The sequence below is a fragment of the Misgurnus anguillicaudatus genome, chromosome 21 (assembly GCF_027580225.2).
Source record: "Misgurnus anguillicaudatus chromosome 21, ASM2758022v2, whole genome shotgun sequence".
In the NCBI taxonomy this organism is placed as follows: Eukaryota; Metazoa; Chordata; class Actinopteri; order Cypriniformes; family Cobitidae; genus Misgurnus; species Misgurnus anguillicaudatus.
The window spans coordinates 29,539,812-29,562,803 of NC_073357.2; the positions used below are offsets into that span (position 1 = coordinate 29,539,812).

The 22,992-nt window shown below is 37.4% G+C and overlaps 1 protein-coding gene across 15 annotated transcripts in view; it reads left to right on the forward strand.

Annotated features, from left to right (window-relative positions):
• plekha7b (pleckstrin homology domain containing, family A member 7b) overlaps window positions 1-22,992 on the forward strand; it is a 139,274-nt gene that overhangs the window by 24,282 nt on the left and 92,000 nt on the right. The window contains exon 1 of one of the 15 annotated variants that reach the window (XM_055201419.2): window positions 7,332-7,467. The exons of the other annotated variants lie outside the window; for them this stretch is intronic. Within the exon in view, the coding sequence (XP_055057394.2) occupies window positions 7,397-7,467 (71 nt within the window). The 5' untranslated portion in view covers window positions 7,332-7,396. Of the gene's footprint in view, window positions 1-7,331; window positions 7,468-22,992 lie in introns of those variants that run through there. 15 annotated transcript variants of the gene reach the window in all.

Here is a 22,992-nt window from a genome sequence, read left to right on the forward strand (position 1 = left end):
AAGCGGACAATGCAGCAAAAGAAGCACTTTCCACAGAATCAATAAAGTGTTCTATACCTTTTACAGATTTAAAACAAACGATAAATGAATACAACAGAAATAAATGGCAATCAGTATGCGATCAATGTCTAAATAATAAGTTGCATGAAATAAATCCTGATGTGTGGAAAAAACATAATTCCTGTTTTGATGAACGTTGGAATCAAGTTATTTAAACAAGATGTAGAATAGGACATTCAAAAATGACACACCAATTTTTACTCTCAGGAGAAAACCATCCAAAATGTTCATCTTGTCAAAATCCATTGTCCATTAAACACATCCTTTTAGACTGTATTACTTTTACCCCTGTGAGAAATCGTTTTTACTCTGTTGATAGTTTTGAAAAGGTTTTTAATCAAGTGAGCCCAAGCATGGTTTTAAGATTTTTAGAGGAAATAAATTTGAAACATCTTTTTTAATCTAACTTTGATTTAATTATACTGTATTCTCGCCATGAATATAGCCTTTGAAGCTGGTATGGCGTTAAAAAAGAAAGAAAGAAAGAAAGAAAGAATTATCAAATCTATGATAGAGGTTTTTTTCACCCTCACACTTTTGGGGAAAACCTATTTATCATTACTATATGGTTGTATTTACATATATTTTTTTAATGTACGGTTTTAAAATCCAATTTTCACCAAAGAGAGGTATAAAAATAAATAATTCTAGTTTATTGTAATTTAGATCCTTCTCTTGTAATCTATGTGGTACACATTTAACAAAGCACTGTTGCATGCTATTGTGATGCTTACATTAGCCAGGCCCACCGTTCTGAATACAAGGACATGCTTTAATGACGCCATTGATTGCTTCACTTTATTATGTGTATAATTATAGCCAGGCGATCTATGTCTTGAGCTTCCTAAGGTCCAGTAGCATTAACCAACACATACATTGTTAAATCAGTCTGCCAGGACTGATCGCTGGATCACCGTTTACAGTTACCGACCTCACCCGCATTAAAGCCCGAATGAAATATCTACCTTGAAAGGGTAAAGTTATCTCTGTCGGACTCGATGTTCCTCTGCTGGACTGGAGCGACAGGAGAGCTGCAGTGTGGAATACAGCAATGTTGTGCGGTGCTCAGGACAACCACCAGGGAATGCTGTTGAATCTTTTACTTTTATGGGTCACATGTGGTCAAGGAGAGGAATGTGTTTCTTTTGAATGAATTATCTCATATTTGGGAATCAATCGAGCAGGTTATAGGTTTTGCCTCTGCTTTGGTCACATTTAAATTTAGCCGTATAAGTGTTTTCGTTTACCTTATTAAAAAGTAAACTCAGATAATATTTTTCTCAGCCTATACGTGTTTCATATTGTTTATATGACCCACTCATCTGTGGCCTGGTACAGTTTTGCATACCTATTCAGAGTTTCTTCTATGGCTAGAAATAAGCAGAGATTTAAAACTGTGTACTAATAATTTTGGCCACCACTGTATATCTGACAGATCTTTTCATGGCATGACTTGTATAGTCATATAAAAAACATTTGATACACAGAACAGGAAGGTTCCGGTTGCATCCGGAGAGCAAGCTCATCAGTTACTGCTGATTTGAGGCGACCCGCTGGGGAGAACCCTAAAGCAGGTGTAATCTGAGAGCTGGGGATGAGGCTTATGGTCATACCCTTCTTTCTGACTCACTTTAGGGATCAGACCTCTTCTCAATTCCCCCTATCCTTTAGAGACTCACAGGAGATGGGGAAGCTGCTGACGGCCTGAGTCTGGATGACAGTGGGCGGCTCATTTCGGGCTGATCTAGCATTAATTTCACCGATCTAAGTCAACCACGCTCTCTACAGACAGGCTGCCAGAGGTGTGGGAAGCGGGTGGGCAGAGCAAACAGAGGTCATACGAGCAATTAGCACCGCAGTATTTTTGGGATGTGAGACTGGCATACCTTCAGTAGCATGTTAGCACTATGTTTGCATAGTGAGGTTCAGAACTATTCATCTTTGTGGAGTTTTAGAGCACATCTCTGAAGATACCTAAAGAAAGAAATAACAGATTCTGACACCTTCATGAGGTAGAGAAACCGCTTGTAAACAGTTTTTGGTGCTTCATTGGGTCTTCAAGGCTAAATAAGTGGTGAGTACCATCTGCAACTCTGTCCGTAATTCCCTTGAATGGTTTTATTGACAGTACATAAGCCGACTCAGCAGATTGTGTTTAATGAAGGATCATTAATTACTAAATGACTAAGATAGTTTTTTCAAAGATGATCTAAAGATGTTGGAAGTCATATTATTTTATTGTTATTACAAATATTGCCATAGTTTAACTGGTTAGCCAATAAACGTGTGTTTATGTAATGGCTTTGACTACAATTTCAAAGGAAACCCAAGCCTTTATAATGGTTCATGTGTCATATAACTTTTTAATAGAGCCATTATCTGTTTATTTCACACCTTTTGGGGAATGTAGGATTGCACAATGCTCTTTCTTTGAAGAAGTGTACAATACTGAGCAATAATGAAGCTGCGTTTTGCTTTATAACACACTGCTGCTTTTTCAATGCTATACTATGTATTGAATAAGATACAGCACTGTACTCAGCGTGGAAATCGGATCTTTGTTTGGTTTCTGAATTTCTTTATTTCTGTCTTTTAAAAAGACATTGTTAAACAGAGTAATATCTTTGCTTAATCAATTCTTGGTTTCGATGTTTTTGTGCTTAAAGTAAAATTGCATGCTTTGAAAACAACATGCCAACGTTTGAACCCTAAGGTCATGGGACTTGCTACCCAATTTTACATCGTAATGGCTCCAATTTACCATCTTTAGATTTAAAAATCCAAAGATGTAATAATTACTGTTACCTTGTACATTTTGAACGTCTAGCAAAGCGTCAATGGCTTTGAGCAGAATATTGCCACCCATCTGCCATCAGACCTGTACACAAACAATTTCTTGCACTGACAGACTTCTTTAGTTTTGTTTTTTTTGTATCAAAGAAGCAAATATGCTGGCCAAGGATGTGGCATCTATTTTATTGAAACATCACAGAGGTGAAGGTCTATGTTTAAAACAACATAAAGGCAAAACAGTTTGTGGTAATTGGATTTATTCTGGCAATTTGTCTGTTAAAGCAAATAAGTGAATTCACCGAAGTTGACATCTGGGTTGTTTGACTGTTTTGTGTGAGATGATGACACCAAGGTAATGAGGAAGTTGCATTATGAAGCCAGCTCATAAAAGGAGCAATCTTTCTGATTTCGGTTACATTATTGCATCTAAAAGTATGAATCTAAAGCTATCAGACCCTGACAGATATCAGATGTCAAGGCTGGTTTAGTGATTTGGAAGAATAAATATTTTCAGAAATACCATTCAATTCCACTGCATAAAACATCTGGAAAGATACCTTTAATTAAATTTCATGAAATTAACATTTTGGGGCATATTTTAAATATGAAAATGTTGTATAATTGTGGTTGGAATTGCAGCACAACCGTTTTCCATGTGTTTTCCATGTTTAATTTTTTATAATTGGAGGGTTTATGTGAAGTTCAGATATGGAGGAGGCTCATTGCTGAAGGTCCCCTTGGGCTACAGGACAGTAATGGGTGTAGTGATCTGCATATGTAATGTTTGATTTTAATAACTCTATCTTGCACTAGGATTTGGCATATATCTGATTAAGAATCTATTGTAATTCAATCACACATATCTGCCCTTTGCCAATCCAGCATTTAAAATGTCACACACTCCCAGAAGCAGAGATTACTTGTAAACGGCTTCTTTATTTGGCATTTTATTGTCTATATATTATCAGCATATTAGTAGCACGGGTATATTTGTAGCAAAAGCCAAAAATACATTGGTCAAAATTAATGATTTTATTATATCAAAAATCATTAGGGATATTATGTAAAGATCATTTTTAGTTTCATTTTCTATTGTAAATTTATCAAACTTTATTTATCATTAGTAATATGTGTTGCTAAGGACGTCATTTGGACAACTTTAAAGGTGATTTTCTCAATATTTAGATATTTTTGCAACCTCGGATTCCAGATTCAAGTTTCAAGTTTATTGATTTATAGAGCACATTTAAAACAGCGCACAGGCTGACCAAAGTGCTGTACAGAAATGCATAACAAGACAGAGATAAGAAGGATACTAATCATAACAATTATAAAATTAAAAGATAAAAGAAAGTTAAACGATAGGTCTAAAAAAGAAAAAGCCATAAAAACAGTCTATAGACATCACTCAATATTAAAAGCCAGAGAGAAAAAGTAGCACTTAAAGAAGATTTTAAAAGCAGTTAAAGCAAAACGCCCACATTTTGGGGATTTAGCTTATTCACCGTATCCCCCAGAGTTATTAGTATGCTAGCTGGAGCCATTTACTTCCAGTCTTTGTGCTAAGCTAAGCTAGCGGGGGCTGCGTCAGACAGAGTTACCGCATGCACGGAGATGAGAAAGGTATGTATGGACTTATCTAGCTCTGGGGGATACGGTGAAGCTAAATTCCCAAAATGTGTGCGTGTTCCTTTAACGATGGAGCGATTCTAATGTGGACCGGCAAGCTGTTCCATAATTTAGGGCCTGCAATGGCAAAGGCTCTGTCCCCTCTGTTTATTAGCCGTGATCTGGGAACCAGAAGAAGATTTTGATCTCGAGATCAATGTACAGGATGGGCTATACGGGTGAAGAAGTTCAGACAGATAAAGAGGTGCTTGGTTATTTAAGGATTTATAGACAGGAAGCCAGTGCAATGAACTAACATACCAAAGGTTATTTTTTCAGCTTTCAGGTGATATATGTATACATTTAAAATGTGTAAGGACTGGTTTTTCTGGTCCAAGGTCACATACGTCTGTTGTTTGAACTTGTTGGAAGACAATGTCATTCTTTTGCTGTAATGACAGCATGCACTTGAGCTGGCATGCTTGTGCAAACCCTGATGATCTCGGTTATCCAAGCAGCATAAAATAAGAATATTTCAAAGAGCATCTTCTATAGACCTTTTGCGAGTAGACGTCACAGTTATGCCACTGCAAGCTGCGCGCGCAATGTGGTGGCAGAAAAACAGTGGAAATGAATTGTACACGAGTGAAAAGAGCAAGATAACTCACTAGAAAATGTCTTGTGATGTTGAGTGTCAGAATAGGAATGCCAAAAAAGGATGGCCTTCGTTTTTATAAAATGCCGTCGTCAAAGACACCATTTAAAGATAAACATATGTGTTTGTGGTTGCAATAGACCTTTTGCGAGTCAACGTCACAGTTACGTCATGCGCGCAATGTGGTGGCAGAAAAACAGTGGAACTGAAAGAGACACGAGTGAAACGAACAATATATCACTAGAAAATGTTTTGTTGTGCTGTTGAGTGTCAGAATATGAATGCCAAAATAGATGACCTTCATTTTTATAGTATACCCTCATCGAAGACACCATTTGAAGATAAATGTAGGTGTTTATGGTTGCAATAAGCCCTCAACCGGACAGACTGGAGTGATGAAATCATCTGAAAATCTTTTAATAATTTGAATAGAAAATAATTAGAGAAGATATCCGGTGTTCTGTCGAAGTCTGTTCTCTCTATGTGTCTCTTATAGCATTTTCATCATGTTACGCCTATAATTTATTTAGAAAGATTAAAGAGATACTTCACCGATTTAGCATTCAGCTTTGTATCTGTAGAAACCCGGCAGTATTACTGAATGACCATGTTTCCCTCCCTCATTTCCCCCTGAGAGGAGAGATATCTGCATTTTGGTTCTGCAAAAATGTCCTCCGATGATGTAATATGACGATTTTTGCATCATCGGAGGACTTTTTTGCAGAACCAAAATGCAGATATCTCTCCTCTCAGGGGGAAATGATGGAGGGAAACATGGTCATTCAGTAATACTGCCGGGTTTCTACAGATACAAAGCTGAATGCTAAATCGGTGAAGTGTCCCTTTAAAGATTTGAATGAGTTCATAATATCAATATAACACGTAAGCTAAAAATATAAGGAAGAAATTGAAAACAGGAAATGATGAAATATTTAATAAATGATATTATACAGAATACATGATAGTATTGCTCTTATAAGTACTTCAGCGATTCATAATGTAAAAATAATTGATTTACCAATAAAGAACAATACATATACATTACATACATGCACACATATTAGTAGCCAAGCCATTTCAACTTTTAATTTATTTAAAAAATAAACATAACTTGGTGAAAACGTTATAAGAAACATTACACTAAAGAGAAATATAGGGGAAACAGACTTCTACAGAACACCGGATCCATAAAAATCACAGTTCAACACTAAAACAATTCAAACCCCTATTGCAGAGCTGTCACTTTCTGCCACCAGTTGGGCTCCGCCCACAAAAAACATAATTTTTGTTTGCAAAAACGCAAAAGGTCTATGCTTCAGTAAAAACAAGGACATACAACTTTTAATACACAAAGGAATATTACAAATTTTCTTTATCTATTCAAATACAGTAGTACAGATTCTAACTTTTTATTTCTTATTTGAATGCTTCTACTTTCAACGTTTTGCATCTCTTGAACAGTTTACATCCCAGTTCAAATTAGTTTTCAAATCTTACATTTTTAAAACTTTGGACCCCACTGTAGCAGGTGGTCACATTCCATATTTAAAGATGCTCATTAGCTCTCATCCAGGCTGTTGACGCATCACAGAGACTGGGGTTGAGGGTTTCCTCATTGGGGGATTGTGTCTAGCACGCGGAAAAGAGAGCCAATGCTGGTCACTCCTCTGGAGTACCTGAAGGCACCAGACTCATCCTTCACCTGCATCCGTAGCTTTCATTAGCTGATAGCAGCCATTTGCACGGCCCACGATCTCACCAGTTGGAGCTCTGCCAATTACTCTTCCTTCGCTGCAGCCCACAAAGGTGCTTTTTATTCTTTAAAGAGTCTTTCTTCTTTCCGTCTCTTTGTATCTGTTCTTTTCTCTTCATCTTTTCCCTCCCGATATCCTCCTCCTGCGTCAAAACCCTGCGTCTCATTTCATCTAATTCCCTTAAATCTCTCTCTTTTCCGTTCCCACTCCCGTTACACTGCATCTTGATCACCCCCATCCGTGATGGTGTCTCCTGCTCTGTGAATGCGGAAGGCATAGAGCAAAAACCTGACAGCACAGCAGAGACTCGCGTCATTTGGTTGGTGATAAATACAGTACAGTATGTGAAAGCAGTGTTTGGGCAAGCTGTTGTTGTGTTTACGTAAGTACGTACACAGTCCCCACCCCCTGCATCTCTCAAACAGTGGGAGATCCCGAGAGCGGGAAGGCCGTTTAAATGAAACTCGTGAGCTGGGCAGTGCTTGTCTGCAGCAGTAACAGCAGCAGCAGAGGACCTGCGGCAAGAATGTGGAACCGGACGAGTTATTCTGAGCACAGCCCGCAAACTGGCCAGCCTTACTACAGTTTGCCACACAGGTGTGTATCTGCTGTCCTCTCTAGATCAAGAAACACAGCTGAGTTTTATCCGCTATGCAGATACAGTATATATACTAAATAATGCTGTTGTAATGCATGCATGTATTGATTGATGGAGTTGATGGCTTTCCTGTGATTTGGATATGCTAGAGGAAGATGTTTGAATGAAGTATATGGTGCATTGTGGAACCCTAGCTTTTGATTGATTGATAATGTTGATTAAAGGGTTTCCTTACAGTCTGTGGTTATTTATGCATGGTGTAGCTGTGTGTGTTTTCTGCTTGTAATCGCTTTGAATTGCGCAAATGAAACATTCAAGGGTTGAGGTACTATTTGAGTACTAGTTATTGATAGTCTTTCATCGCTCACTAGAAGCAAAGTTTTCTTCTTTTAATTGTGCATTGTGTAACTTTTAGAACAATCTCTTGACAGCAATGCAATATAATATACAGAACTATATTATCAGTGTTTTTATTACCTTAGAATGAACTGTTTTTATCTACACACACCATGGGACCCCTTAAAGGATTAGTCAATTTTCTTTAAAAAATCCAGATAATTTACTCACCACCATGTCATCCAAAATGTTGATGTCTTTCTTTGTTCAGTCGAGAAGAAATTAAGTTTTTTGAGGATTTTTTTCATTTTAATGGACTTTAATGGACCCCAACACTTAACAGTTTTAATGCAGTTTAAATTGCAGTTTCAAACGACTCTAAACGATCCCAAACGAGGCATAAGGGTCTTATCTAGTGAAACGATTGTCAAAGATGCACTTTTAAACCACAAACCTCGTCTTCCTCCGGTCCTGTGACGCGCCAGTGCGACCTCACGTAATACGTCATCATGTCAAGAGGTCACAGATGACGTATGCGAAACTACGCCCCAGTGTTTACAAGTGTGGAGAAAGAGGACCGTTTCGACGTTGTTGTATGTGGAATGATACTAATTAATGCCTTTGTGTCAGTTTATTGTTTAAAATGGTCCGCAAACGTGCGTTTCATATATGTAACACGTGACCTTTCTATGTCACTACGCAATTACGTGAGGTCGCGCTGGCGCGTCATAGGACCGGAGGAAGACAAGAAGTTGTGGTTTAAAAGTGCATCTTTTTTACTTTTCTTGCCAAAAATGACACTCGTTTCGTTCCCTTATGCCTCGTTTGAGATCGTTTAGAGTCCTTTGAAACTGCAATTTTAAACTGCATTAAAACTGTTAAGTGTTGGGGTCCATTAAAGTCCATTAAAATGAGAAAAGTCTGGAATGTTTTCCTCAAAAAAAATAAAAACAACAAAACATAATTTCTTCTTGACTGAACAGAGAAAGACATCAACCTTTTGGATGACATGGTGGTGAGTAAATTATATGAATTTTTTTAAAGAAAATGGACTAATCCTTTAAGTATTCGTCATGTTTCTACAGTAGCCCTTAACTTTTTTTGTTTGTGTTGCTTAGGGCATGACAAACATCTCCCCAGACTACATTTATTACCTTTTTTGTCAGTTTTCTAATTCAATCTTTATCCTGATCTGTCAATATATGACCTGCTCTTTGTTATGATTCAAAAAGGGTCTTGGTGTCACAGAGGGGATTATGAGAAAATAGACTCCTCCATCTATTTATCATTCCCCCCACTGGCTGTCCTTCCCTTCACCTCCTCTCTGAAAGCCCACTGACAGCTCCACACCAAACTGCATGTCATCTTCCAAGCCCAAGGACTGGCCATCATCTCATACAGTATAGCCACATCATCTAAATATGCACCCTGGAAGGAGCTGCGTACAGCCATACACTATTTATATTGTGGAAGGGTCTTTTAAATAAGCCTAAAAAATGCGCTGTATCTTTCACCTGAGTCATAAAACCTCAAATGTTTGTTTGAGTGATTTTATTTAGCTGGATTTTCATGAAGCAGTCACATATTTCATATTTCACATGTCTTTAAATTCTGCAGTTCAGAGGATATAGGTATGAATTGTATCTGAGCAGCTATCTCAGTGTAATAAAGTAAATGTATCAGTTGGTATTGCTTCATGCAGTGCTGTGAAGCATTGCTCAGCAGAGCATTACTCACAGTAAATTGTCCTTTGGTGTGGACGCTAATAAAGTTATCATTTACTTACCATACTATGTGAGAACAGGCCCATAATCCCCTGATGTCCCACCAGCTTACCTCTGTAGTTATACTGTCCACTTGCATTTTTAGCACTAAACGTTGACTGCTATTTGCTCTCTTAACTAATGAAGCACAGGTTGAGTGAACAGTGTGTATTAGAGAGGCTTCCCTTGGGATGGAGAGCATGTCTTTACCATTACAGTCTAAGGTGTGGGGGAGATCTTAGTGATCCAGGTGGACAGGCTCCTTAGTTAAGGTGATCACAGCTAAAGGGAAATGATAAGGAGGACGTCTCTCTTTGCTGCTGCAGTTACAAATATTTGTGTCCATTTCTGTATTGTCTCTGTGGGTTTATTATAGATATACAGTAAATGAGTCAGAAGCTAATTTATGTGACCATGTTTAACTCTTTAACTCTTTCCGCACCATTGATGAGTTATCTTGTCAATTAATGGGACACTCCACTTTTTTTTGAAAATATGCTCATTTTCCAGCTCCCCTAGAGTTAAACATTTGTTTTTTTATCGTTTTGGAATCCATTCAGCTGATCTCCAGGTCTGGCACTACCACTTTTAGCATAGCTAAGCACAATCCATTGAATCTGATTAGAATATTAGCATCGCGCAAAAAATATTAAATTCAATTCAATTTTATTTATATAGCGCTTTTCACAATTGTTAATTGTTTCAAAGCAGCTTTAAATGAGTAGATGTAGGGGAAAACACAGAAAATCAATAGATAATATAAGAGGTAGAATATAGCGGCTAAGGATAAACCGTACAAGCGAGCGTAGTAATAATGTAACGTATACAGTAAAGTGCTAAGTTAAGACAAAGTTGGCTGACTCTCCCGGGGACGAAAAAACCCCTAGGAGAAAACCCAATGGGAAAAACTCCTAGAAGGACAAAAACCCTTAGGAGAGATTAATATATATTTATATATATAAACACGGTAGGGATTGGAAGCGGGTAAGCGGATTACACTGGTTCAGCCGGTAGTCGTTGGTCGCGCATTGGCTGGGTATCACGTTGAAGGACAACCATTAGATCAGTGGTGTGATGACCTTCACAGCAGCAGGAATAACCAAAGAGTTTCTATATTTTTCATATTTAAAACTTTGTTACTACTCTTCTGTAGTTACATTGTGTACTAAGGCCGACGGAAAATGAAAAGTTGTGATTTTCTAAGCAGATGTGACTATACTCTTATTCTGGCGTAATAATCGAAGACTTTGCTGCCGTAACATGGCTGCAAGAGGCGCAATGATATTACGCAGTGCCCGAAAATAGTCCCCTGCTATTAAAAGTTACCAAGGGGACTATTTTCAGGCGCTGCGAAATATCATTGCGCCTGCTGCAGCCATCTCAAACTTATAATTTAAATTAAACAAAACATATTAAATGATACAATGCAGTGCTGTCGGTTAGTAGCCCTATATTTCTAAGATGTAATTACACAGAATTTATGATGAATTAATTTTTTTATAAAATGTCATTACAAAATGTGGCCCTCCTGGCACCATCTCGTGCCCCCCAGTTTGAGAACCACTGACATTCCAGTGCCTGACCTTTTAACAGTGTCCCTGTCCTAATCTGATCTGTGCTGTTTTTAGTCTGAGCTGATAATGCAGTCTGGGTCATGCACAAGGCTTATTCATACGCATCTATACGCTTGAAAACGAGACTGGCAGTTTTTTAACTGGATTGGTGTTTATAGGGCTCAGTGTGGTGTTTTTATGTCACAACATGAATTGTGAGGTGACAAAACGACTAAGATCAATGACTCTAACTGAATAGGATTGTGCATGTTTCTTGTCTTGTTTTTAGAGCCATTTATTATTGGTTTCCCCTTTTTCTCATGCCTTATTAATTTCTACAACAGTGATGGAATAAGTCATTTAGTATTTATGATACACTGACAGAAAAATTGTCAAATGTATCCCAGCTGTCACTATGGCTGTACCTTTTAAAAAAGTACGGCCTTGTACCTAAATAGTTCGTATAGATAGATAGATAGATAGATAGATAGATAGATAGATAGATAGATAGATAGATAGATAGATAGATAGATAGATAGATAGATAGATAGATAGATAGATAGATAGATAGATAGATAGATAGATAGATTTCTACATGTGGTATGGGTTTGGTTGTGGTTGTATAGATCACCAGGAGTCAATTCTGCCTCTGCACATACTGAATACATTGTACACTCTTATTGCTTATTTAAGGGTTGTTGGGTACATATTTTACTAGCCTGACAATACTACAGTAGGCGACTTATTATCTATTCGTTCAGGGTCATTGTTTTTGTAATAATGTTGCATGATTGTATCACAGCTTCAGATAGCAGTGAATATGAGGGGTGTAGTTTTAGCATGGAGCAAAAAATCCTACTTCATGCAGGACTGCGCTATTGCATTTCCATTTGGTGATGTATAAATGACACAGTGGAGGGTTTGCAGCAAAACCTCTGTTGCTTTTACAGTCCCTAGCAATACATCTGACACGACACTTTTGAGCTTTTATGTACTGTATGCCTTTCTTTTGACCTAGAAAATAGCACCTTAAGGATCTCTTAAACAAAATCCAGGTCTGATCTACAGCTCACCTGTGACCTTACACAACAGCACAGCAGGAAACCCACGACTGCCGTCGCACAATTCATGTAGGTGCAGTGAACCCTGCAGTCAGTCAGGGCCCAAAATTTACACCCAGCCACAGCCTCATGCAGGTGCATCTTCTATTTGAATTTCATAGTCACAAGCCACTTTGGCAGGTGCGTTCATGGGGGCTCACATATGCATATGTGAGTTCCTGTTAGAGTCATAATTATTCTATTAAGGCAAAAATGCCATGGTTGGTTGAATTTAAAGAATTACATTTGGACCATATCTGCACTACTGTGCAAGCAAACTTTATTAATTTTAATGGGAAAAGTCCAGATTCCATACTATAAAACTGTCTCCATTAAGACTAATGCTACGTACACACCAATCGCGGGGCATCGCTTTACTCACCCTAGATGACTCGTGGAATTTACCTTCGTGTCATGCAAATTTTTCGCTCGACTGAATATTTTCAACTTGGGCGAATAGCGCGTGTTTTCACGGCAAACGCACCACCCATATTGTGTCATTCACATCACCTTGCATGAGGACGAGTCTGATCGCGTCTTTGCATTGACTTTGTATGTTATCTATTTGCGCAAATCGTTGAACTTGCGTTTGGTGTATTCCCCATAATGCTGCTTACACACCAAATGCGTAGCATCGCATTGCTCGCTCTAGATTACTCGCGGGATTTTACTTTGTGTCATGCTAATTTTTCATTTGCGTTGAATATTTTCAGCTTGCGCGAAGGCGTGTGTTAGGCAAATATCGAGTGTTTTCGCAGCAATCGCGCCGCCCAATTCGCGTCATTTGCATCGCCCCGCGCAAGGACGCGTCTGATCGCATCTTTGCATTGACTTTGTATGTAATCTCGCGCAAATAGTTGAACTCGCGTTTGGTGTGTATGCCCCATAATGCTGCTTACACACCAAACGCGTAGAAACACATTGCTCTCTCTAGATTACTCGCGGGATTTAACTTTCTGTCATGCGAATTTTTCATCTAAATTGAATATTTTCAACTTGCGCGAAGGCACGTGTGAGGCGAATAGCGTGTGTTTTCGCGGCAATCGAGCCGCCAAATTCGGGTCATTTGCATCGCCCCGCGCGAGGACGCGTCTGATCGCGTCTTTGCATTGACTTTGTATTTAATCTACTCGCGCAAATCGTTGAACTCGTGTTTGGTGTTTATGCCCCATAATGCTGCTTACACACCAAACGCGTAGAAACGCGTTGCTCTCTCTAGATTACATGCGGGATTTAACTTTGTCATGCAAATTTTTCATCTAAATTGAATATTTTCAACTTGCGCGAAGGTGCGTGTGAGGCGAATTGCGCGTGTTTTCGCGGCAATCGAGCCGCCCAATTCGCGTCATTCGCATCGCCCCGCGCGAGGACGCGTCTGATCGCGTCTTTGCATTGACTTTGTATGTTATCCACTTGCGCAAATCCTTGAACTTGCATTTGGTGTGTATGCCTCATAAGGATGTTTTGATAGCGAATTTAGTGTGTTTGCAGTGTATTGATTTTTTTAATTGACGTGTTAGTGTCATGACTTATTTAACTTAAAATGATCATTATTTATTGTTCAGTGTTTATTTTTTCTAGACTTTCCAGACTTTACGATTCTTAAAGTCGAAATAACTGTAATGACTGACAATTTTTTTTGTCAGAATGATGTTTTTGACAAAGAGCTTTTTATTTAGTGTAAATATGCAACAGAAAATCCAATATTTGCAGGAAATGTTTGCGTGTGGTTTGAAAGGCACACTCTGTAGTAGGGTTGTGCCGATAGACGATAGTATCGTGTATCGACGATCTTCAGACATATCGCCAATGGCAGGCTTTCATGGCGATAGTCACGACGATAGTTGGCGAATGGTTATTATTATTATAATTATTATTATTATTATCATCATAGTTTTATATTAACACCCACAATACATGCTTTTCCTCACATGAGTGTTTGGCTTCACTTTACGTGGAGAACTTGTAAAGAGAGAATTCCTTCTTGCACGTACCTGCATTAATGCGCGCGTCTTGGTCTCCTTCTACCACTAAAATCCAGCGCGCCGCGTCATGAGCAGCTGCGCTTCTCTCTGTCTCACGTACACGCGCTCTCGCGTCTGTCCGAAGTCTAAACATAAACTAAAGTAGTAATCCTTATGTATTTGTTCAGTTTAATGCGTTTCAAGCGAGCTGAGGCAAACTTTACTTTTTGTTTAAAATATGACCCGCTGCATATTAGCGCCTCTCTCTCACTCTCGCGTACGTGCAGAAAGCTGCGCTCTGTCTGAAGTCAGATCACTAGGTATTAATCCTGTTTATGATATGCATTTCAATGAGTTGTAGAAACACGTCCCTCGTGTTTAATATATGATTGTGTTTAAAATATGTTAGCGTTCCACTGGACCAATGTGTTTAAAAAGGCACCTCATGAGAGCACCACTGCTTGACACGTGTAGTCTTCTGCAACAGCACTAAACCAATGCATTGAATTGTTTATGTGCGCGCACGTGGGTGTGCGTGCGCAGATGCATGTTTTTACAGTTATTAAGTAATCATGATAGGGTTTTAATGACGCTCTCGCATTATTGGCTTCAGGTTTAAGAAGGTTGCGGTCATGACGGTGTTGCTCTTGTTTTTTTTTGTCCACCCATCAAGTGACTTGTTATAATGAGTAAAAAATTAACAAGTAAAAAAATGAGTAAACTACTGCCCCGCCCCCCGATAATATCGTGTATCGCCGATCTCACAGGCTGACGATAGGACGATCTAAAAATAGGGCATATCGCCCAACACTACTCTGTAGTATATATAACGGGCAATGTTATAGTGATCATATATAATTGTTTCTCAGTCTCTTTAATAGAATACATCCAGAAAATACAGGAAATGTGTATATAGTATAAAAAAACTTATAAAAATGTAAACTGTCAAGTTTTTAGGGTAAACTCCGCTTCCACTTGAGCAGTAGCAGGAAACTGCAGGATCTCTTAAACAAATAAAATAAAATCAATAATAAATAAAATCTAATTTCTAATTTTAAATTAATACATTAAAAAAAATAATAATTTTTAATTCATTTTGCTCAAAAACCCTCAAGATGTGTTTAGTGCCAAGAGAGGTCACACTAAACACCGGCGATGCCTGAAGAAGACATTTAGTCCTGAAAATTATTATTATTATTAATTTTTTTTACATATTTCCTGTATTATCTGTTTGTATCTTAATAACATAGATCGAAAAATAAATATGGATGGACATTAAAACTTCTAAAACAACAAGACTAGTGGTGGTGGCCTAAGACTTTTGCACAGTACTGTATATTTTAAGTGTTTTTATTTATTTATTAAAATCAATATAGTTCGAAGATTGTAGTGAAAAACATTTTGCTAGAAAACTGCATGAACAGGACTCTTATGTGCCACATCATGTAAATCTTATGCGAGTCATTCTATTAAACTTGAAAAGATGTATATTTGCATTTAAAACGTTATCTTCTTCTGCATAAAGGATTCTGTCTAATGACATCTAATGTATTGTGAAAGATAGCACAGTATGAGAACAAAGGACTGGTGGTTAGACTATAGAAACATATTTACCCATTTACCCAATCTGGGGTTTGTAAGCACAGATGGAGAAACCAGGCTTTAGTCTTATTTCACAAGATAATTGTCTGTTTAAAGCATCATTACTACGACTGTGAAGTGTAATGGTCCGTTTACTTACTAGAAAGTCATAACTGTGGGTCAGTCTAAATATTTTTTTGTTCATCGCGTTATTTTATTTTAAAACACCCTTATCATTCGTGTTACCATAGTAACTGTATCTTTGCAAATGGCTTGGTTTTAAGCTTGCTCTGTTACCAATATTCTGCCTGCTGTAAATCTGTTTTATTGCAGCAGGGAGCCTTATGTTGTGACAAGTCTGCTTACATTTGGAAGAAGACTATCAGTGATAAATGCAGCTAAGTGTTTGACTGAACTGAAGCTATGGCCTGTCGAATTCTCAGCTGGCAAGTGTCCTGAGAATAGCACAGAACTGAACATTTTTAATCTAAAGAGATGAGCCTAAAACTTTGTGTTAGAAGCAAAGTACTGGTGAGCTTAAAAGATTTCATGAAGTTACAAAAACAGATCATTTAGTCTTCATCTAATCTAAGGATTTAAAGAAGCAATCGGTTTAGTTCCTGTTCTGCATTTTACAACTTTTCATCCTGGGATTTGGATTGTCCTGATTTTGATTCTCTCAATTTGTTCCCAGAGGAATACAGGATGAGACAATGCCATCTATATTGGTATACACTGATATGACCCTCCTTTTTTGCAACAGATGCTCTGCCAAAAATGTACATTGAGGTCAGACGCAAGGGGCCTCATTTATAAAATGCTGCGTAAAAACCATCCTACATTTGATCTTATGATTATTTATCGAAAATTTGTACGTGTGATTCATAAACCGAACGTACGTGCAAAAACGCACGTATCCCTTTCAAATCTATAAATCGCAAATGAACTTGAACTTGTGCGCAGCCGAGCAGTTTCATATCTCAGCCTTTAAACGATGCCTAATTAATGTCACAGACATATAAAAGAGCACTTCTCAATGTTTAAACCAAATTTCGAGGAGCAAGATTGGCTTATATTTCCAAAAACCTGCAGCAATCAGACAAGCAAAAGTGCGTACGTTTGCCCAGACCCTGACGTGACGCTAAGTAAGCATTTTTCAACGTCAAAGACAGTTTTTATAAATATGCACTATGTTGTGGATTTTTGCGTATGTAAACTTTACGATCAAATCTGTGCGTACGCCCGCTTTATAAATGAGGCCCAAGCTTTCTACCTAGCTGTATATTTTCAACTAAGGGGGAAAACCATGTCTTTGAATTTTATTTTCATCATATGTAATATTTTCAATAAACGTAAATGTGAAATGCTTTGACTTGCATGAAAACATTTATCTTACTTTGTAGAATACTGGAACATTTATCGTACATCGACATTAATCCCAAAATTACTGGTATTTAAATTTGTGTCAGTATCGCCCAGCCCTAACATATATGATTTATATTAAAGTACCATGGTGATAGTATTTGATGGCAACACTGTACAGTCATCTTATTGCAGGATTTTTAATGCAAGATACAGGGACAGGGTTTATGCTAGTCCCAAAAAAAGCCATGTTTGAGCTGCCTTAATTGAAAAACACCTTGTATATTAAAATATATCAGTGCCATTGTTTTTTCTTAAAAATCTATTTTCTAAAAAAATGTGGGGTTTGTACCTTTTGCATATCGTTAACATGTAGTAATACACCCTTACACACTAAAGGAAATGTAAAAACGTGAATCGGACCATAGTTGGTCTTTGAGATGCACACTAGCATTGCTTTTTGTAAGGTTTGTTTGTAAAAACTACTTAAATGTCCTAATGCGTTACACGGCGCGTTGGAATGCTTGATTCCGATTGGCCAGTTGTGGCTACAATTGCTCAAAACTAATAACACACGGTAACCCGGATGCTACAAATCATTTTGAGTGATACAGTTTAATATTACACAAAATTATATGTTTTTAAATAACATACTGTATGTGACATTATATTTACAAATGATTAAACGAAATGGCGTGTTTGGGATATTTAAACGTCTTGTCTTATCTTAAAACCGAAAGTAAACAGGTTTTCCTCGTGAAAGGTCTGCATTCATTAAAAATTAGCAAATAAAATCTTTCAAATCAATAATTAATGTGCCTTACATTATTTGGGAGCTAAACAGCCGTATAATAAGCAATATAATGTACACGCAGTCGGTTGTTATGGCAGAATAAGCCCCTTCCTCCGCTTCGCGTCAGGTCCTGATCATACTGTCAGGCTTATTTCTGCAATAACAACCTGCTCCCGATATGATCCCTGACATAACTAAGGCCTAGTGCTGGATTTAATCTAAATGCTGTCCAAAAAAACACCCCATAATGTTTGACCTTGAATATTCTATGCATCATAAGTTTGATTTTTGTTAACTTTTGTCAGCAAGATTAAAAAAAAAGAATATCTGTAGTGACTTGATGAGTACAAGGTGAAGTACTTCATTATCATTCTATGTCTGCTGTCTGAAATGGCCTTTGGGAGTTATTATTAGGAGAAAGAGTAACCTGAGAGGAATGTGTATATCCTGAATGACTGTGCATTCCTCCTTTACAGGCAAATGCAGATATGCTTAGGGTCACTCTGATGTGGGCTATGTGAAGGACATGACTATGTTTATGTCCAAGAAACAACTGTAACAGCAATATTTTGCTCAGCAGAACACTGCTGATAATGTGCATGTCTCTTTTTTACACATTAAGAAGCTACAATATTTACAGACACAATCGCAGATACAATTCTCTCTAGCAGGGGTAAAGAAACATTTTATTATACCGCGGGGCTGTTTAATGCTGTATTGTGATTGGTTGAGAAATGTTCCACGGGTATGCATTATTTTTCAATAACAGCACAGCACACCAACTTATTCCTTACTTATTTATGAGTTTGGCTTATAATATAATTTAGATTATTTTGGTCCCAAGTAGTAGTGAGCACTACTAACACCCGAACGGCTTAACGCTTGTTCGCTTGTTGAGTTTGTTGGTATTGGTTTCTGTTTGTTCTAAATTTGTTGTTTCATTCTATAGGCCAAGATTTGTCTTTACATGCTGGCTGAAACTTTTAAGATGTAATGAACAATCTTTGACGTTTTTAAGTATGAGGGGTTGTCCCTTCAGTGGTTGCTACACCCCTTGCTCATTGATCATATGAAATCCTGATCTATACCACTGGAAGGGACAATGGCCGTTTCTCAATCCAAAGGCTGCAGCCTCCGGAGGTCGCATTTGTAAACTTGACTATTATGTTTAGTTAATCTTTAATGGTTGTAATATGCTTATGAGTTGCAAATATTATGCGCAGTTAACTGAAATAAACCAGGCTTGATGATGTAGCCTATGCAGCCTGCATATACAACTGTCGTAGGCTGCAGCCTTCGGATTTAAATAATTTTGTTTTTATCTTTCATGTAGCATTTTATGAACGGAAAACCTACCCTGAGTTTTCCAATCCCGTAAATGCTGCAATTTTATTATATTATACATTTTATTTATTATATTATATGTTCTGCAACTTTTAAGCCAAAGCAATTTCCTATTTGTGAATTCTGGTTATTACCAAAGAAAATAAAACATTATGATTCTCAAAAACGGCTATTCTTAAAACAACAGAGAAATGTTAGTTAGCTTTGAATGGCTTTGACGCACATGTAGGTTTAGCTAGCCCTTGTATTTTAATAAAATAGCTACTCGGCCAATGAAAGGTCTCTTAAAGGGATAGTTCACCCAAAAATGAAAATTCTGTTATCATTTACTCACTCTCATGTTGTTACAAACCTGGTATAATTTTTTGTTCTGATGAACACGAAGGAAGATATTTTGAGGAATGTGTGTTACCAAACCGATCAGAGGCCATATTGATTTCCATAGTAGGAAAAAATAATTCTATGGAAGTCAGTGGGGCCTCTGATAGGTTTGATTACAAACATTACTCAAAATATCTTCTTTTGTAGCCACCCAGGTAAACTATCCCTTTAAAAGTTTTTTTTAGCGCATATCCTCAGTTTAGTACTAAGTCAATTCAGTCAAATTAAGTAAAATTATGTATGATGATTCATTCAATTTACTCAATTTATTTAAGGTAAGTGGTTGCAATCAATTTATTTAAGCTACATTTAAACAAAAACAATAATACATTTTTTTTTTAATGTTGCTTAAATAAACTGATTGCAACCACTTACTGTACCTTAAAAAAATTGTGTAAATTGAATGAATAATTTTTTCAGTGTATCTGTATTTATTCACTACTAGGCATTTTCGGGTTTTTATATCCAAGCTAATTCCTTTTAATGAGATATTATTTTTATGTGTTTTGAGACGAACAAGTACATTGTCTATTCATTTTTTATCTTCGCCGCATTGCATAATATGATGTTTGTTATTAAATTAATCTAATTTCTGTCGATTTAATGGCTTTAAAAAGAAAATAAAAAACATCTTCATCTAACCCCCTAAACGATTGTGTTAATGAAAAAGAAACAGGGGACCCTAATGCCTTAAATAGGAACAGTCCTATTTACAAAAAAAAATGCACTTCGGGGTTTCAAATTTTAATAGAATTACATCATTGTCTTTTCTTTAAAGCAGCAACTGTAAATGTAACCTGAAACATTGTAATCAGTATAAATGTGTTTAATTTCTCCCCACGACAGCCTCATTTGGATGGCAGTGGTGATGTGGTGCCCGAGGCTGCCACACGCCGCCTGATTACTGCGACAAATGTGCCGCACAATCGCTCTGTCATTGTTGGTTAGCCACACTACATCACTGAATACCACAATCGCACAATTCCACACCAAGCCCACAATCCCGATTGAGAATTTAATCCTATCAGTCCGAAATGATTTGTAAGTCTCTAAGTGGTGCTGCACTGTTTAACGAATGAGAAGTTTGTCCTCACGCTGACACCTTTCTTTTTGATTGTGACCAGACTCAAACCTACAACTGCGGCTCTGATTTGCAGCCCACTGCACCAAGACACTCGTATGTGAACAAAATGTGGACATATTAATGAAATAAAAAACTAATTCTTTACAGTGATGTCTGGCAGGTGCCTTGCCCATGTGTTGAACTTGACACTGTTGTCCACTTTGTAAGAAACCGATAATAATTTGATACTTATTCTAATAAAATAAAATAAATATAAAAAGTATAAAATATTTCTTCAAACCTCATCCAAGATTTGTTGAGTCACATCTATAACAGGGCCCTTGTTGTCAGTGCTGAGCGGGCTCACGAGCTTTGCTGCTGCTGCATTTGGCTATCTGAGGAATTAAAACGTGTAAGAAACGCTCACAACTTTTCCAAACCCCAGTACGGAAATGTGCAGTTAACCTCCTCTGTGTAGAAAATGTATGGTTTAAAATGTGACCGTCTCAACATTATATAAGTAGAGATTTCTAGATTCATCTTCAAGTTTGCCAGAGTTCACGGGGGCGTGGAATCACACATGCTCACATGTAACGTAAAATTAATGCAAAAATCCGTTCCTCTAATAATTTTATCCAAACATATTATTTAAAATTATACAACAGTTCTTTCTGGTTCTCGAATCTGATTGGCTAAGAGCCATACGATATTGTGCTGATAACGGCACTGTAACCACTTCACCTTTCGTATTATTCCGCCACCTAGTGAATGGAGGTCCTAAGCAGGCTCATCTCTGAATGGAAAAACACAGACGCCCTGTTTTTAAACACTCTCCATTTGTCTCATTAGTTTACTAGCTCATAAATCAGTCTGTGAATCCCCAATCGGAAGTTATTAGTCAAAGATCAGCGCTCTTGGATGTTACGTTAAAGTTAATGGGAGAAATGTCTTGTCACATCGTGTGGACGATTAACACTCGTTTTTTTTTCTGGAGCTATATTTCTTATCAGAACGCGAAAACACCGTGAAACAGCAGGTAAGCACCGCAGCTTTTAAATGTGGACATTGATCATTTACTTTATCGTGACGTGACTATTAAAACATGTTATGAGATATGGCCACTGGTATATTTATAAGCAGCATGCAAAAACATCTCTGACACTTATAAAAAACCGTTTTGTATAGTACTGACAAGAACAAAGTTTAATAATAATAATCGAGTGCTCGTATCGCGTTAAGAATAAATGAGAAAGCAATAGTGACGTTATACAAGTATAACTTTGTTTTATTAACTTTTACCTCGCGCCAAAACAATAACAACACAAAAGACACTAAATATGAATAAAAAAACAAGTAATAGTTTGATCATGACACCAAATACTGCTGATTTGATGTCATTTTGACGATCATAAACAAACAAGGCCAACATGAGAGCCGGGGTATCTCTGTCAGAGATGTAGCCCAGAGAGGGCGGTGGTCAGCGGGGCGAGTGAACACTGATGTCCGCTCATGCTTTGGTTCTCATTTGTACCGAATCTCACTAAGCAAACGTTCAAACAGGCGCTATCTTTACTAATCGACTGCAGATTTAAATATAATACATATACATTCTCGACTGAACTAATCTTAAAACTACACTTTGTGACCAAGAAACGGTAATATAAAGTAACGGCTTTTCCGTCCATTGAGTTATTATGAGCTTCAAAGCAGCCGAAAGTTTTACCTGTCATTCTGGCCGCCCTCAAATCCGTGGCAAAAGAAGTAGTTCTCAAACAAAGAGGCTTTTAAAATAACTCCGTTGTTGTTTTCTAGTTTTCGTTTTTCAAACGTGTGCCGTCGAACTGTTGTATAAAAGCAATATCGCTCTCGGAGTCGGGTGATATAGCTCTATATCATCACGGCTGTGATTGCCTCCGGCACTCGGCCGCTCTGGCCTAATCACAGCCGTGATGATATAGAGCTATATCACACTCCTACTCGAGCGATATTGCTTAATCATTATTGAACATTAAACTCAATCACGTGGCTATAGCTTATGTCATTTTCGTTGTTTATATACTTTATGGATTTAAAATGACATTAATTTTATAGGATAATGCAGTTGTTGTGCAAAATCCATAAATGACACAATTAAACAAGTCATTAAACAAAACGTAAATAAACAAAACATGTCGTTTCAGATTTAAATATTATGACAATATGTCATTAATCCGATTGAATTGTATTTGATATAAAAGTTAGTCAACAGTGTATTTTTTGAGGTTTTTGCATGAAGACAGGGGTG